This window comes from Dicentrarchus labrax, unplaced genomic scaffold (assembly GCF_905237075.1).
Source record: "Dicentrarchus labrax unplaced genomic scaffold, dlabrax2021, whole genome shotgun sequence".
Lineage (NCBI taxonomy): Eukaryota > Metazoa > Chordata > Actinopteri > Moronidae > Dicentrarchus > Dicentrarchus labrax.
Genome location: NW_026136711.1, coordinates 27,570,839 through 27,583,712, shown reverse-complemented (window position 1 = coordinate 27,583,712; position 12,874 = coordinate 27,570,839). Strand labels below are relative to the sequence as shown.

Genomic DNA, 12,874 nt, shown 5'->3' with positions numbered 1-12,874 from the left:
CTGCTCACAAGTGGTCGTGGGACTAAAAGTCTGTTTGTCTGTTAATAATAAATAACTGTCCCAAATATATATATATAGTTATTTAACAGTAGCCTATATGTAAGATTAAGATAAGTCAACCCGAAGGCCTTCAGGCAATCAGCCAGAGAGATAATAATTCATAATCATAAGTTCTGAAAGGAAGAGTCAAGCCATGCAACTAGAAATGAATCAATAAAGCCTCCCTTTTACCTCCTGTTTGGTTTGGTTATATGAACAGGACATGCATTATTCAAGGGAAAATGAAATGAAAACATGTGCAATCATCTCTGTCCCTGAAATTCAGTACAAGTCTATTAAAAAGTAAAAAATAAAATAAAGAGTATCACATGGAAAAAGAGTAAACATGATGTTTGGAACATTGCTTTCTATTTTGATATGAAGGACCAATGTTCAGGTCCTTTAATAGCACTACAGGCTCGACCTGAGCAAGCTACTTCTACCATGACTACCCTCTCTAAAAGACATTAGTCATTATTGTAACAACCAAAATAGGAATAAATTGTGTTTAGAAGTGGAAAACAAATGCCTTCCAAACTTTGTTATAGAATTAGTAAAACTTAGTTCATATTAGGCAAGAGATGGGCCGGTGGGACTATTCTTTGATATACCCCATTTTATTAAACGTATTAATGTGACAAGAGAAAAAAAACATGTTGATTAGTGGTGAAAAGCTCTTTCCTACTTTCATAGTAAGCCCTGACTCTGCTGGTTGAAAGTCTGTTTCGGTTTAATGAGAAGTTCTGTATTGTGCTGATTTGTATCTTTGAAAACTACCAACAATAGGTTATAATATTCAACCAGTGAAAAACAATGTCAGAGGTTATTTCTGTCTGCTATTAAGCCTGCTTTGTATTGTGTGAGGGGGCCTGTTATTGTTTTCATTTTTACTGTGGTTGTTATAAAATCGCAAGAGCATAATTTGATAAAATGAGTTAATGCTGTGGAGGCGTTTATTTTAATAATCATAATACAAGTGTCACAAATGACTATACCGTAAATATAACAATGCACTTCCTCTATCCAGTTTGCTTTATAAAGGACAAATTACACAATACCGCTGTAGTTTCTGAGAAAAACAGTCTAGTGCATCTCTAAAGAAATGTTAGGGTTATCAGATTTATGAGAAACACAGAATACAGTTCAATACAGATTCTTGCTATATGACAGTTTATTAGATTTTCTGGCATGTGTTCAATATACAGTAACTTGCAGTCAGTGGCACGTTTTCTTATCATGTGAATACACAAAGCTATGCAACAAGGTTTAATGATAATTTCCATCATCTGTCATCAAAAATGAAAGATAAAAACATGTTTAAAACAGAAATTTAAAATTTGTATGAATATATTTGTGGAACATACAATAGTGGCACCAAAGATATTTTCAAACCTTCCAAAACTGCACAGTGCTATCAGGTCCTTGTAAACAGGAAAATGTCTTAGGAAATGTTTTAGTTAGTTACACACTTTCACAGAGAATGTTTGCGGACTTGTTTTCACTGAAAAATAACTTTAATTATCTGATGGTACATTTTAGAAGGTTAAAATACTATAAATGATGTGCTGCAGAGAAAGTTACAGAGAGGTTATTGTGATACAATCTGAGATTTAAAACATAATATCCTAACAATATAAGCGACATAAAATCCTAAACAAACACATATAAGAGTCCCTATAAGTTTATTAGAGGTATTTTATGTGGATTGTTTCATTAGAGTTAAAAGGGATTTAATAGATGTGTAAAAGTTTCACATCGAGTTGCAAGTGATGTTATGAGGCTATGATTTTTGTGGTGGTCTTCAAAAACAATTATTAAACATTTTGTGTTTAATAATAAGAATGCTTATCTGCTGTCCTATTTTTCATATACATGCACCTCAGAAATAAACAAAAATGTAACTTAAAGGTCTTGTGCGTAAGATTTAGGAGCATCTACTGGCAGAAATAGAATATAATATCTGTAGATATGTTTTCATTTGTGTATAATCACCTGAAAGTAAGGATCATTGTGTGTTCATTACCTTAGAACGAGACGTTTTTATCAACAAAGGGAGTGAGCATGTCCTCTTCTATAGAGTCCACCATGTTTCTACAGTAGCCCAGAATGGACAAACAACACTTTCTCTAAATAGAGCAGGGCCTTTCACAGTTTTCATGAGTTTTGTGGCCACCGTAGTTTCTAGGGTGAGACGATGGGGGGTTATAATCTGCAACTACACCGCTAGATGCCCCTGAATCCTACACACTGGACCTTTAACATAGTACAGAATATTAGACAGTGTCTTCTGTGTTCCCAGCTTCTGCCACCTCCTTAGCAGCACTGCCCCTGCTGAACTTTTGTTCTCTACCACCCACCCTGGCCTTCCTCTCCTCCTCTTTTTTCTCTTTGTCCAGCAGTCGATAATTGAGTCCCATCCCTGCGAACAGGAAGACACTGGAGACGATGAGGAGGATCCCACAGCCCTGGTATGTGTACTTGTAATCATGATAGATGTCTTTGAACTTCCCTGTGAAGAAAAAAAAACAGTCACGTTGCATCATTTTTTAGTTTCTGTCAATATTAAGCTGTGGTAAAACTACACAGAAATAAATTTAAATTAGACTACGTTCACACTGCAAATCTTAGCGCTCAAGATTTATTCCTCACTTTTTTTTTTTGATTGTCTGTTCACAGTATTTTTAAAATGTGGCCCATATCACATTCTGGTGTGAACAGGTCACAGTCCTTAAGTGTCCCGCATAATAAATGTTGATCTAGAGTGAGATTAAAGTCACATTAATTCTCATATGACTGTTCGCACTCAGATTGCAAAAAGTCAGACCTATGTTTGAGTTGGACCCCAAATCATAATTGAAATGATCAGATTCCACATTATTTATGCTGTTTACACTGTTGTTGGCATTATGGGCAAAAAAAATCAGATTTGAGCCGCCTTCAGTGTGAACGTAACCTTGGTGACAGTGAACTAATCTACTCACCAAGCAAAGGGGGCCCCAGCAACACAGGACCACACTCCACAATAGTGACCAGCCCAACAGCACTGGAGAAGCGCTGAGTTCCCACCAGGTCCATCAAGGTCTCAAACAGCACTGAGCTCAGCCAGCCAAAAGCAAACCCAAAGAAGATGGCATAAATCACAAAGCCTTTGTAGTCTACTGATATTGGTGCTAGAACGTGGCAAACACCGTTGTACAGCACAGACGCAGCAAAGAAGTACTGTATTCTGGGCCGTACCCACTTGGTGTTAGCCACAATGCCCATTGAGGGCCGGGCAACCATGTCAACAAAAGCCAGCACAGACAGTAGGAAAGCTGCTTTCTCTTTAGGGATGTCTTTACTCTTTGCATAATTACTGAGGAACACCAGTGGTGCAAAGAGACCAAAAAACATGATAATATTGCCCATAATATAGAGCAAAAAACCACGGTGCTTGAACAAAGAGAGGTCGATAAAGCTGTTAATGGTCTGTGATACAGTCCTCCTCTCTGTGGTCTTCTCTGCAGGTTTGGGTTTTGGTCCTATAGGCCGCATGAGGGAACCGGCGACACAGCAGTTGAAGAGGAGGCCACCCAGGATCAGGAAACTTCCTCTCCAGCCAAACTTGTCAAACAGCCAGGTGTTTATAGGAGCCATGGTGGAGAGAAAGACAGGGCTGCCAGCCATGGCAATCCCATTGGCAATAGGCCGCTTATTGTAGAAGTACTTTCCGATCATAGTGAGGGCAGGGTTGAGGTTGAAGGCCAATCCCAAACCTAAAATAATCAATTTAGGAAAAAGTATAAATGTATGAGTTGGAAAATAAGGATTTGAGCATTAAACAGTGTTTGGAGATTCTAAGTATTTTTTGGTGTTTTTATTTTTGAAAAACACTAGGTGGCAACAGTGTGCAGTAAAAAAAATATGTGACTCATGACCAAACTTAAAAATATAAGACAGTTAAAATTAGGTACCTCCCACCACACCAATACAAAAGTATAGTGCTTGAACAGAGTTGCAGAAAGAGGCAGCAATAAGGCCCAATCCAGACAGACATCCTCCCGCCATCATAACAGGACGACTCCCATATTTATTAACCAGGATGCTGCTGATAGGACCTGAAGAGCAAAAAAACAATACAATGCACATACACACGTTAGAAGCTGAAAGACAGTGATTTCTATCCAAACATCAATGCACAGTTCTATATTTAACCACCAGAGAGCTCCAGTGCCACAGCTGTGTCTCAGCAAATTCAAACAACTTCTGCAATCATCTTTGTCAGTGCTGCACTGCAGTGGATGTGTTCTCATGCCATTAATAATGCGATCTGTCAGAAAAACCATGAAAGTCGTAATGAAATAAGCATTTATTTGGCTCAGGGATTCATAAAAATTGACAGAGGAATAATTTGTTTGTGGATTTTTCTTAAATGGACTTTAAACGCATTTGAAATGATTATTGGAAGTACCTCTGTTCAGACAAATGTATAAGTGTGTGTGTGTTTTTTTGGGGGGGGGGAGTAGAAGGGACTGGTGTGTGTGTATAGGGTTAAAACAACAACTTCTTAAGTACATATTTTTGCAATTTTGACACCTGGTGCACTAGTTCCAAAGACAGATAGTTAATCAACGTATTCATATGCATGCACCATGGAAATGCACTTGGGGGGGGGATCAGGTCACAAAAGACCATCTCCATCTACAGCTTATAACAACCAGTCTAAATGAGTATGAGGAACCACGTGGAAGACACTTCTGCCTTCCTGCCAAATCCCTGCACTACCCAATGAAACTAAATAGAAACTGACAGTTTTTGTTTAGAGGTTGTCCAGACTCATTTGCCAGCATGGTGCAAGACAAAGGGTTTTTAAATTGTAATGCAGGCAGTCTCCACACTAGCAATGAGTTCTTTCCTTCCGCCTTGCAGGGAGAGTTGCTTAGGATAAAAAGGTTGGAGACAGACCAATGTAGAATATTATGAATGTAATGAATCAAAAATTGAAGGAGTACAGAGGTACGCAACAGTAGGCTGTTAATGAACTTCTCCTGCTGATGTGCTCAGAATGTTTAACGCATACGCTAACAGACTCAGATGTCATCTACTCACAGCACGGACAAACATTTCCTCTCTTACTTAATTTCAATTACCATGCATAGCTTGCCTTCATCTGTGCATATTTACATCTGAACATTTGCATTAATTAACAATGTTACACCTGAACATGCATATTGTGCGCACTGTGGTCCGTAACTTGTTCAGATAGGTGCATATCTTACTTTTTCAGCCATGAGAAATATGCTAAACCCACACAAGTTTAGAACCATTATGTGCTACTACTGATAAAAAAAACCCACTAAATAATAATGTAAGTAAAGGGAAAGACAAATTAAGCATAATCGGATTTTCTCACAGTGTAACTCAGTGAACTTTAACCACTGCAGGGAATTTGCTGCTGAACCACAACCAGCTTTGATTCCTTCATGAGGAACACCATACTTCTGTTGTATGGTAATGAGCTTAAGTTGTACGTGAAGTTTTGCTCGCCTTTGACATGTAACACTGTTGTTGACACATAAGTTATGTAGCACAAATATAATATACAATAGAGATGAATTTAGATGTAATATGTTCAACAATATGTTGAACGCAATGGATGCAATTCTAGATTGACAAAACAAAAGTTGCCACTGTTATTTTATTGCCTGCACATCTTGCAAATACATTTTACACTCAGGCCAGAATATAAAATTTGATACAAAGTAGTTTTATATGGTGCACTATTTTCCACTTCACATCAGTTTGGCACACTAAAGCAACTTTTCTGAAACTTCCCTGAGATTAAAAAAAGATGCCTAAGTCATCATTTTCCGAGTTTATCACACGTTAGAGTAAAGAGAACTGCAGTGTTTTGATTTTAGAGCAGACAGTCTTGAGGGACAAGGAGAGCTCTTTTGAACTCTTGTTCTTTTCGTGATGAATATCACGGACATGAATAGACCCTTATCATCACCTAACTGGCCAGACCTGAGTGTGTGACATCACCCAGCGTCTCTCATCAGTGCAGGAACAGAACCAAACCCCCGGTGATTTCCACTCTCAAAGCACAAGGGGAAAACAATAAGCGGGTATACAAGGCTAAAACCCATTCATGTGCTCCAGAGACAGATAATGTTGCACTTTCATAAACAACACTTCAATAGATGAGTCACAGTATTGTTTAATCTCTGTATGAGTTTGATTCAAGCCACTCTATAATTCTGAGAATCTGTGGCCTCTTTGTGGACAAACCGAGGCTGAAAGGCTACAATGCAAGTCTGTTTTTGATTTAAAAAGCAATGTATTGAATTTTAACTGAACACTCCAGGAATAAATCTTTTACAGTTTTGCTAAGAGCCAAAAATTGATTCAGTCTATAAACCTTCTTGATGTGCTAAATGCCAAGTGTTAACAAACCCATGTTTGGCAGGTTGCATTTTGGGTAGTAGCTCACCTCCGCCGTACATGACTGCTAACATGATGGAAGAAATCCAGGACACCTGGCTGCTGGTCACATCGAAGATCGCCTCAATCTCTTTGAAGAAGACAGTGATGGACTTGGGGAACGCATAGGAGAAGCCAATAGAGATGAAGGCCCCAGCTACCACCATCCATCCCCAGCCACCCTCAGGTGGTGTGTAGCCTTGAGGACCACCGACAGCAGGCGCCATTTTCACTCACAAAACTCCTCTTCAATTTCAATACGTTCTACAGATGAGGACCTGTTCAGAAGAGAACAAAACAGCAAAGAAAATGTGTTGATTCGTTTTTGGTATTCTTTTAGGATTTCTGTTAAATATTTATGAGCCAGAGGAACTTTGGAGGGCATTTTTGAGAGATAATGAATAAATAGTTAGATCGTTAAATGTAAAAGATTGGAGTGAATAGATCCATCTATCGATAGATATATCAAATTTTAAAATGTGTTGACTTGAACTTTGTTTTGTCCTCAGCTTTGAAACATTTGACATCTCGGAACATTTTTCTATCGACTCTGTGAATGGAATATGTCAGCAACAGTTTAACTTGTGATCTTTATTGTTTATATATATATATATATATATATATATATATATATATTATTGTTTACAATTATGCCTCCCACTAGGGTAGATATGTTGTGTTTCAGGGTATTCTGTTTTCCAAAGACCATGAATGTGGGAAGATGCCGTATACCTGTTTAACCGTTGCTGAAGGTTTTCATTTGCAATCTTGATGCAAAACTGTTCAGAGCCGCGGATGTCAAATGTTTCAAAGCTGGAAACAAAACACTGTGTTCACGTCAGACAGACAAAATGACAAAGAATGAATACAAAAAATAACAAAATTGCTTCTGCAGAAGCAAAACCATTCTCACCCTTAAATTATACAATTATAGTCTTGTTTTTATCTTTTCTATCCTCAGTGGTGCTTGTCACATCTTTTGAATTAAAAAAAAAATGTTTTACCTCCTATGTAGTAGATATCTATGTTGATTTGTGTCTGACAGTGTTGATCTTCCACCTGTCTCATGCCCTCTAACCTCTCTGTTGTGTCTCATTTTCAGTACTAACTGACCAAACTGTCCTTCTTACTCTCCGTTAGTAGTGGGCTGCTTACTTGTTTCACCACCAACATATGCAACAGTCAGTACAGACTCTATATACTGACCTATAAGTACCTCTGAGTCCCTCTGCTTTGCTGACACCTCATGTGTATTTGGTAAGTGATCAGATTTGTCAAAAAACATTTCCTTTACTTGATATACGAGTTTAAGGAAGATTTTTTGCTTTGCTTTGAATTGCTCACTGTGTGTATTTACTGAGCTCCCACCCGCTGATCTCCCACAGTCTCACTTTAGAGGTGATGAATAAGAGTCCATCTGCAGAGTCAAACAACTTACTGTATTGTTTACACAGGGGAGTGTATCCAGAGAAAACATCGATCAGACCATGAACACAGGTTGAATTCACACTGCTCAATACCTCAGGGCTATGCTCAAGAGTGGGTGATGATATAGTGTTTTTCAGCCAAGGAGGACTTGATGTGGTTGATGAATTGGTTTAGTACTCTGAAAACTTATTGGATAAGCCAGTTGTGTGCAGCGAGTAGTGAATATTTAATGCATTAAAGAACATTTGTTATTGAACTGGGATTTTAGCTGCGGCCATACAGCTGTAAATGTGCCTCCTGCATTATTCTACAGATGCAATAGGTAATGGAGGTGAAATAAGAACTTGTCTCTTATTTATTTATACATTAAGGGTCACTGGAATAATAGTAACCCCTTGGGTGTGACAAATTAAATTCCTGGGTAGATATATATAGATAAATATATATATAGTTAACATATTTAAGATAAGTGCTGTGTGTCTTATATACTGCATGTACAGAAACTATAACATAGGGATGTTTGCTGTTTCAAGCTTTTACTTTGAACACCACCATCAGGGGGAGGTGGAATTGTTAGGAACAGCTATTACATACCATGTGTGCTTATTGTTTAGTTATGTAATAGTGTCACAGGTCTACACAACTGAGGATTTGTAAGACTGACCAACAATGGCAGCGATTAACAACTGTAGTGCATTGGAATTGCTTATGTGCTTTTCCCCTGACATTGAAAAGATAAGCTTGATATCAGTGTCTGTGTTTAATACATAGCTGGTGTAGTTAGCTTAGCTTAACATAAAGACTGGAGGCAGGGGAAAACAACTAGCCTGCCACTGTCCTGTTAAATCGTACAAGATACAACTACACTAATAAACATGTATGTCATTTGTTTAATATGTAGATAGACAGGAATGTATAAATGACAAATTGTGGTTTTAGGGGAGTTGCGTGCTGAAACTAGGCATATTTTTTTAGGTCTTTCTCTCTGTTTTCACAGAAATAAACTGAGAAATATTTCCTAACATGTACATTGTCCAGTAATTGCTTTGCTCCTTTTCATTTGTTGTCAAGTTTTAATGTGTATATTTCTAACTCCTTAGAATCTTTCAGTCATGTAGTGGTTCATTGTGACAGTTATGACATTGTTGTCACAACTGTTGTTTTGATAAGGTGGATGTTTTGGATTTCCCTTTACACCCGTCACATTTCCCACTCTTGAAAACTGAAGGTCTGCATAACCACATGAAAAGTCGGTTGAAAGATTTTTTGAGAACAGTCACTACACATGCACCAGTCGGCCTCTCAAATAGGACAGTATGCTGGGGAAATGTTCTTCACTGGTAGCAGAGACAGTATTTTTAAAGAATGAAAAATTCAGTGGTTGACATTAGATGATGAATGTAGGAACGCCTTAAGACAGACAGGACTCCAGATAAAATGGCAAAACCGCCAAAATAATGAATAAAACGGATTATTTTATACTAAGGATTGATCGCTTGGCTCTAAAATTGAGAGAAAAGTATCAAAACAATTCAGTGAAAACTGCAGAGTTGATTCATTTAAGCCAGTTATAGGAGAGTGAAAATCAGCAGACAAATGGACAGAGGCATCAACACTAACCCCCTCATATTGTAAAGGTCTAAATAAAGCAGTCAAAGTGGGCAAGTGCCACTTGACAACGTACACATACCAAGCAGGGTGGGCTCAGCAGAGGACATTAGTAGAAACACAAGAGGATTTGGCGTGACTGCTTAAAAAACTGAATTTTCTTTTGAATTAATTTGATTAACACGGGTCACTTACTCAAACTACTGTTAAGACCTTGGGGTTGGTATGTGAAGAGATGAAACCCTGTTGTAGGACTTGACCAACATTAGCAGAAAGAAAACTGAGGCAAACCACTTTTCTTTATCGTCCATGTATTCAGGGACCCCACTTCTACACATTCTCTCAGGAAAATATTCCCTTTAGTTTATTAAATTCTGATTTTGTTTTAGCCACACTGAAACAAATAGGTACAAAATAGATAATAAAGTGGATTAGTTCACAACAAAACTATCTGGAATAATGTTGAATGAACATGAGATTTTACATCTTTGGCAAAATGTTTGTGCTTCTGGCAAAGGAGTTTTCATTCATTCTCCCTGCAACCATGCTTTGGGCCTCTTATCACCCAAGGTTTTCAACACCAGCTAGTGAATTTGTCAGATTAATTATAAATGAGAATCACACACTAAATATTTGCTCAGGGAAATTGCACTCTCACATAATACACATAATAAGTATTGTTATAACACTGACAAAGCTATACATGTTTCATGAATAACCAGCTGAAAATGGACTACTTATGCAAGTAATTATTTTTTAGTGATGTCTGGCAAATGTTAAATGTGCATAGTGTGTGTGTGTATATGTCAAGCCTCTTACCTTGGCAGGAGCTCTTGAACAGGGCCAGATGAGCTCTGCAGATAAACAGCAGTCTCGGAGGCACGTTAACACACTGCAGACATCATTGAATGGGACTGAGCGTCTCTGAATATGTATGAAATAAAAATAAAAAAATCACTGCATATGTTTCGCAGATACTCCAGAAGTGATCTGTGTGTCTATATCCACTGTGACAGTCCAAAAGTTGCCAGTGGCACCTCAACCTCAGACTTCATCTGTTTCCAGTAAATAAAGTGAAGCTGAAAAGTTGAGTTCAGATCAAACAGCTGGACGATCTGGACACTATGGTGCTAAATGTTGAGGTCAGTCAGGTTCTTATTGGCTGTGGGAGGCTTAGTGCCGTGCCCCTACAATGCTTTCTCCACCCCTCTGTCATGTGCTGAGCTCACACAGAAGGTTAGAGTAATTCACTGCATGGCCCTATACTATGTCTGACCTGAGAGGATATCAGAGAATGTCTGCACTCCAAGAGATAAGATGCTTTCTAAGACTCTGATTTCCTGCATTAGCTGATTTATCAGTGCTTTTCAATTGAGTATTGGCTCTTGCAGCTATATAAGAAATCCGGTTACTTAAACAACAGACATTGTTTACCTCAAGAAAGATTTCTGAACACTTCAGGGGTCAAATCTGGTTGAGCTTTTCTCCCAAACTCCCGGAGGAGCTATTAATGAGTTTGTAACATGGCTTGGGAAAGGAAAGGCCTGAGTACAGGAGGTTATTGAAACAGTGTGTATTTGCAAAGTGCCTTCAAATTCTTGACACCCTAGAAACATTATTTCCCTTCATACGTTGTTTTATGTTGTCCCCCTCATTTTTCTATTCCTATAAGGACTTTTATTGGTTTTCAAACAAAGGATGCAGGAGAGCAACACCCCACTTACACTCCAGGGCAGAGTGTGAAGAATGGAAAAGGATGTGGGACAAAAACCTTCATATTTGCACACACTCAAACACACACACACGTTTAATTACATGTATTCATGCAATCTGCAATATAAACTTCAAAACACGAACACTCCAAAGAATTGCCACCATAATGGTTTGGTGTGTGTGTGTGTCCCTGTGATCCTGGAGGCTGTGTGTTGTCGGGGGCAATAGCTCATGGTAGGATTTCCCAAAGCAAATTGGTCCCATGGGAGGGGCCAGACTAAGAGCAAATTTAAACACCCTGTATGAATTGGCCAAGAAGGAGATGCAGCACCTCGCCTGGAAAACGGAAACTGGGGCCCCCGCCTGGAATGTCTATGTGCAGACATGAAACAGTAATGTCAATGTAGTGACCATCATTTTTTACATGTGTCATTGTGCGCCGTCACTAGGATCATGTTTTCATATGTGTGAAGGTGGTTAAGTTTCAATCTGTTATGGTTCAAGCGGGCTAGTCTATCGCTGTCTTAGCCGTTTTATAGGACCGCATTAGTGGATACAGTTGGTACCACTATAGATATAGTACTGGGGCCATTGATACAAGCTATGTCTGTATTCTCAGCGGCTATGGCTCAGAGGAAGAGCGGGTTGCCCACTAATCTGAAGGAACATGTTGAAGTATCCTTGAGCAAGATACTGAACCTCAAATTGCTCCTGATGATGTGCATCAGTGTGTGAATGTGTATGAATGTGTTAGTTTCTGTTCGATGGACTTTGCCATTGCTGACTCAATGTGTGTGAAAGGGTGAATGTGGCACGTAGTGTAAAAGTCGAAAGTCTTTCAGTGGTCGGAAGAGTAGAAAAGCGCTATACAAGTACAGGTCCATTTACCATTTACAAAGTCAAACACATTTTCAGTGGGTGTTGGACTCTATTGGATGGATTGAAATTAGTATTTCTAAACCCCTTAACAGAGTAAGATTTTCTACTACCTGGTTGCAAGAATAAGGAACGCACTTAAGTTAGTAAGTGGGTGATGACAGACTGATGACCTCATGTATTGATGACGTACTTAAGTTCAAATCAGAATCTTGTTGTGGGCACGATGGGGAGTAATGAGTAAACACAGAAGACTAAAAAGTTATAGAATTATCTTTCAGCTTTTTTCATGAATAATAACATTTCCTCTCTGTAGGTAGCACATGTTCTGTGGTCTCATACAGTCTGCAGCTTGGGTGTTAGGACCCACTGCTGTAAATTACCTTATAGCTTTGGAGGGATTAAAATTGATTACCGTAACTAAGCTATGTGAAACACGGCTCCTATACAGTATAATAAGCTGCAGTAAAACAGCTATATGTACTCAATCAAACTAGGACATTCTCAGTCAACACACACCAACAATGTTCTTTGTTCATTACTGATATTCCAAGAAGCCACCATGTTCTTAAATGCAATGCTTGCTATACCCTACCTCATCAAGTGTACGGCATGTACCTCTTCTTTTACTCAGATATTACCAAATAAATCTGATCTGACATAAAATAAGAGCATGATGTGTCTCATAAAGTTGGTAATTTTAATAAAAACAATATCAGCAGTGCAACCAGGAACCAAATAAACATTG

The 12,874-nt window shown here is 38.5% G+C and overlaps 1 protein-coding gene across 2 annotated transcripts; it reads right to left on the bottom strand.

Annotated features, from left to right (window-relative positions):
* Nucleotides 1-1,192: 1,192 nt before the first annotated feature.
* On the bottom strand, nt 1,193-10,648 carry slc16a1a (solute carrier family 16 member 1a). Of its 2 annotated transcripts, none has more exons than XM_051416032.1 (5): nt 10,357-10,648; nt 6,512-6,779; nt 3,993-4,136; nt 3,021-3,794; nt 1,193-2,548 (listed from the first exon to the last, which is right to left on the bottom strand). In XM_051416032.1, exons 2-5 carry the CDS (start codon nt 6,726-6,728, stop codon nt 2,313-2,315), a joined length of 1,371 nt encoding a protein of 456 aa, XP_051271992.1. In that variant the 5' UTR covers nt 6,729-6,779; nt 10,357-10,648; the 3' UTR covers nt 1,193-2,312. The 2 variants fall into 2 exon arrangements, with proteins under 2 accessions (XP_051271992.1, XP_051271993.1); XM_051416033.1 differs by lacking the exon at nt 10,357-10,648 and adding an exon at nt 7,234-7,316.
* Between the last annotated feature and the right edge of the window lie 2,226 nt (nt 10,649-12,874).

What these genes read in the sequence shown, in the direction of transcription:
- slc16a1a (XM_051416032.1), bottom strand. Translation starts at nt 6,728, where the DNA reads ATGGCGCCTGCTGTCGGTGGTCCTCAAGGCTACACACCACCTGAGGGT. An exon ending in TTGTATTGGTGTGGTGGGAG is followed by an intron (nt 3,795 to 3,992) that starts GTACCTAATTTT and finishes TGATTATTTTAG; the next exon opens with GTTTGGGATTGGCCTTCAAC. An exon ending in GCTGGGGCCCCCTTTGCTTG is followed by an intron (nt 2,549 to 3,020) that starts GTGAGTAGATTA and finishes TTTTCTTCACAG; the next exon opens with GGAAGTTCAAAGACATCTAT.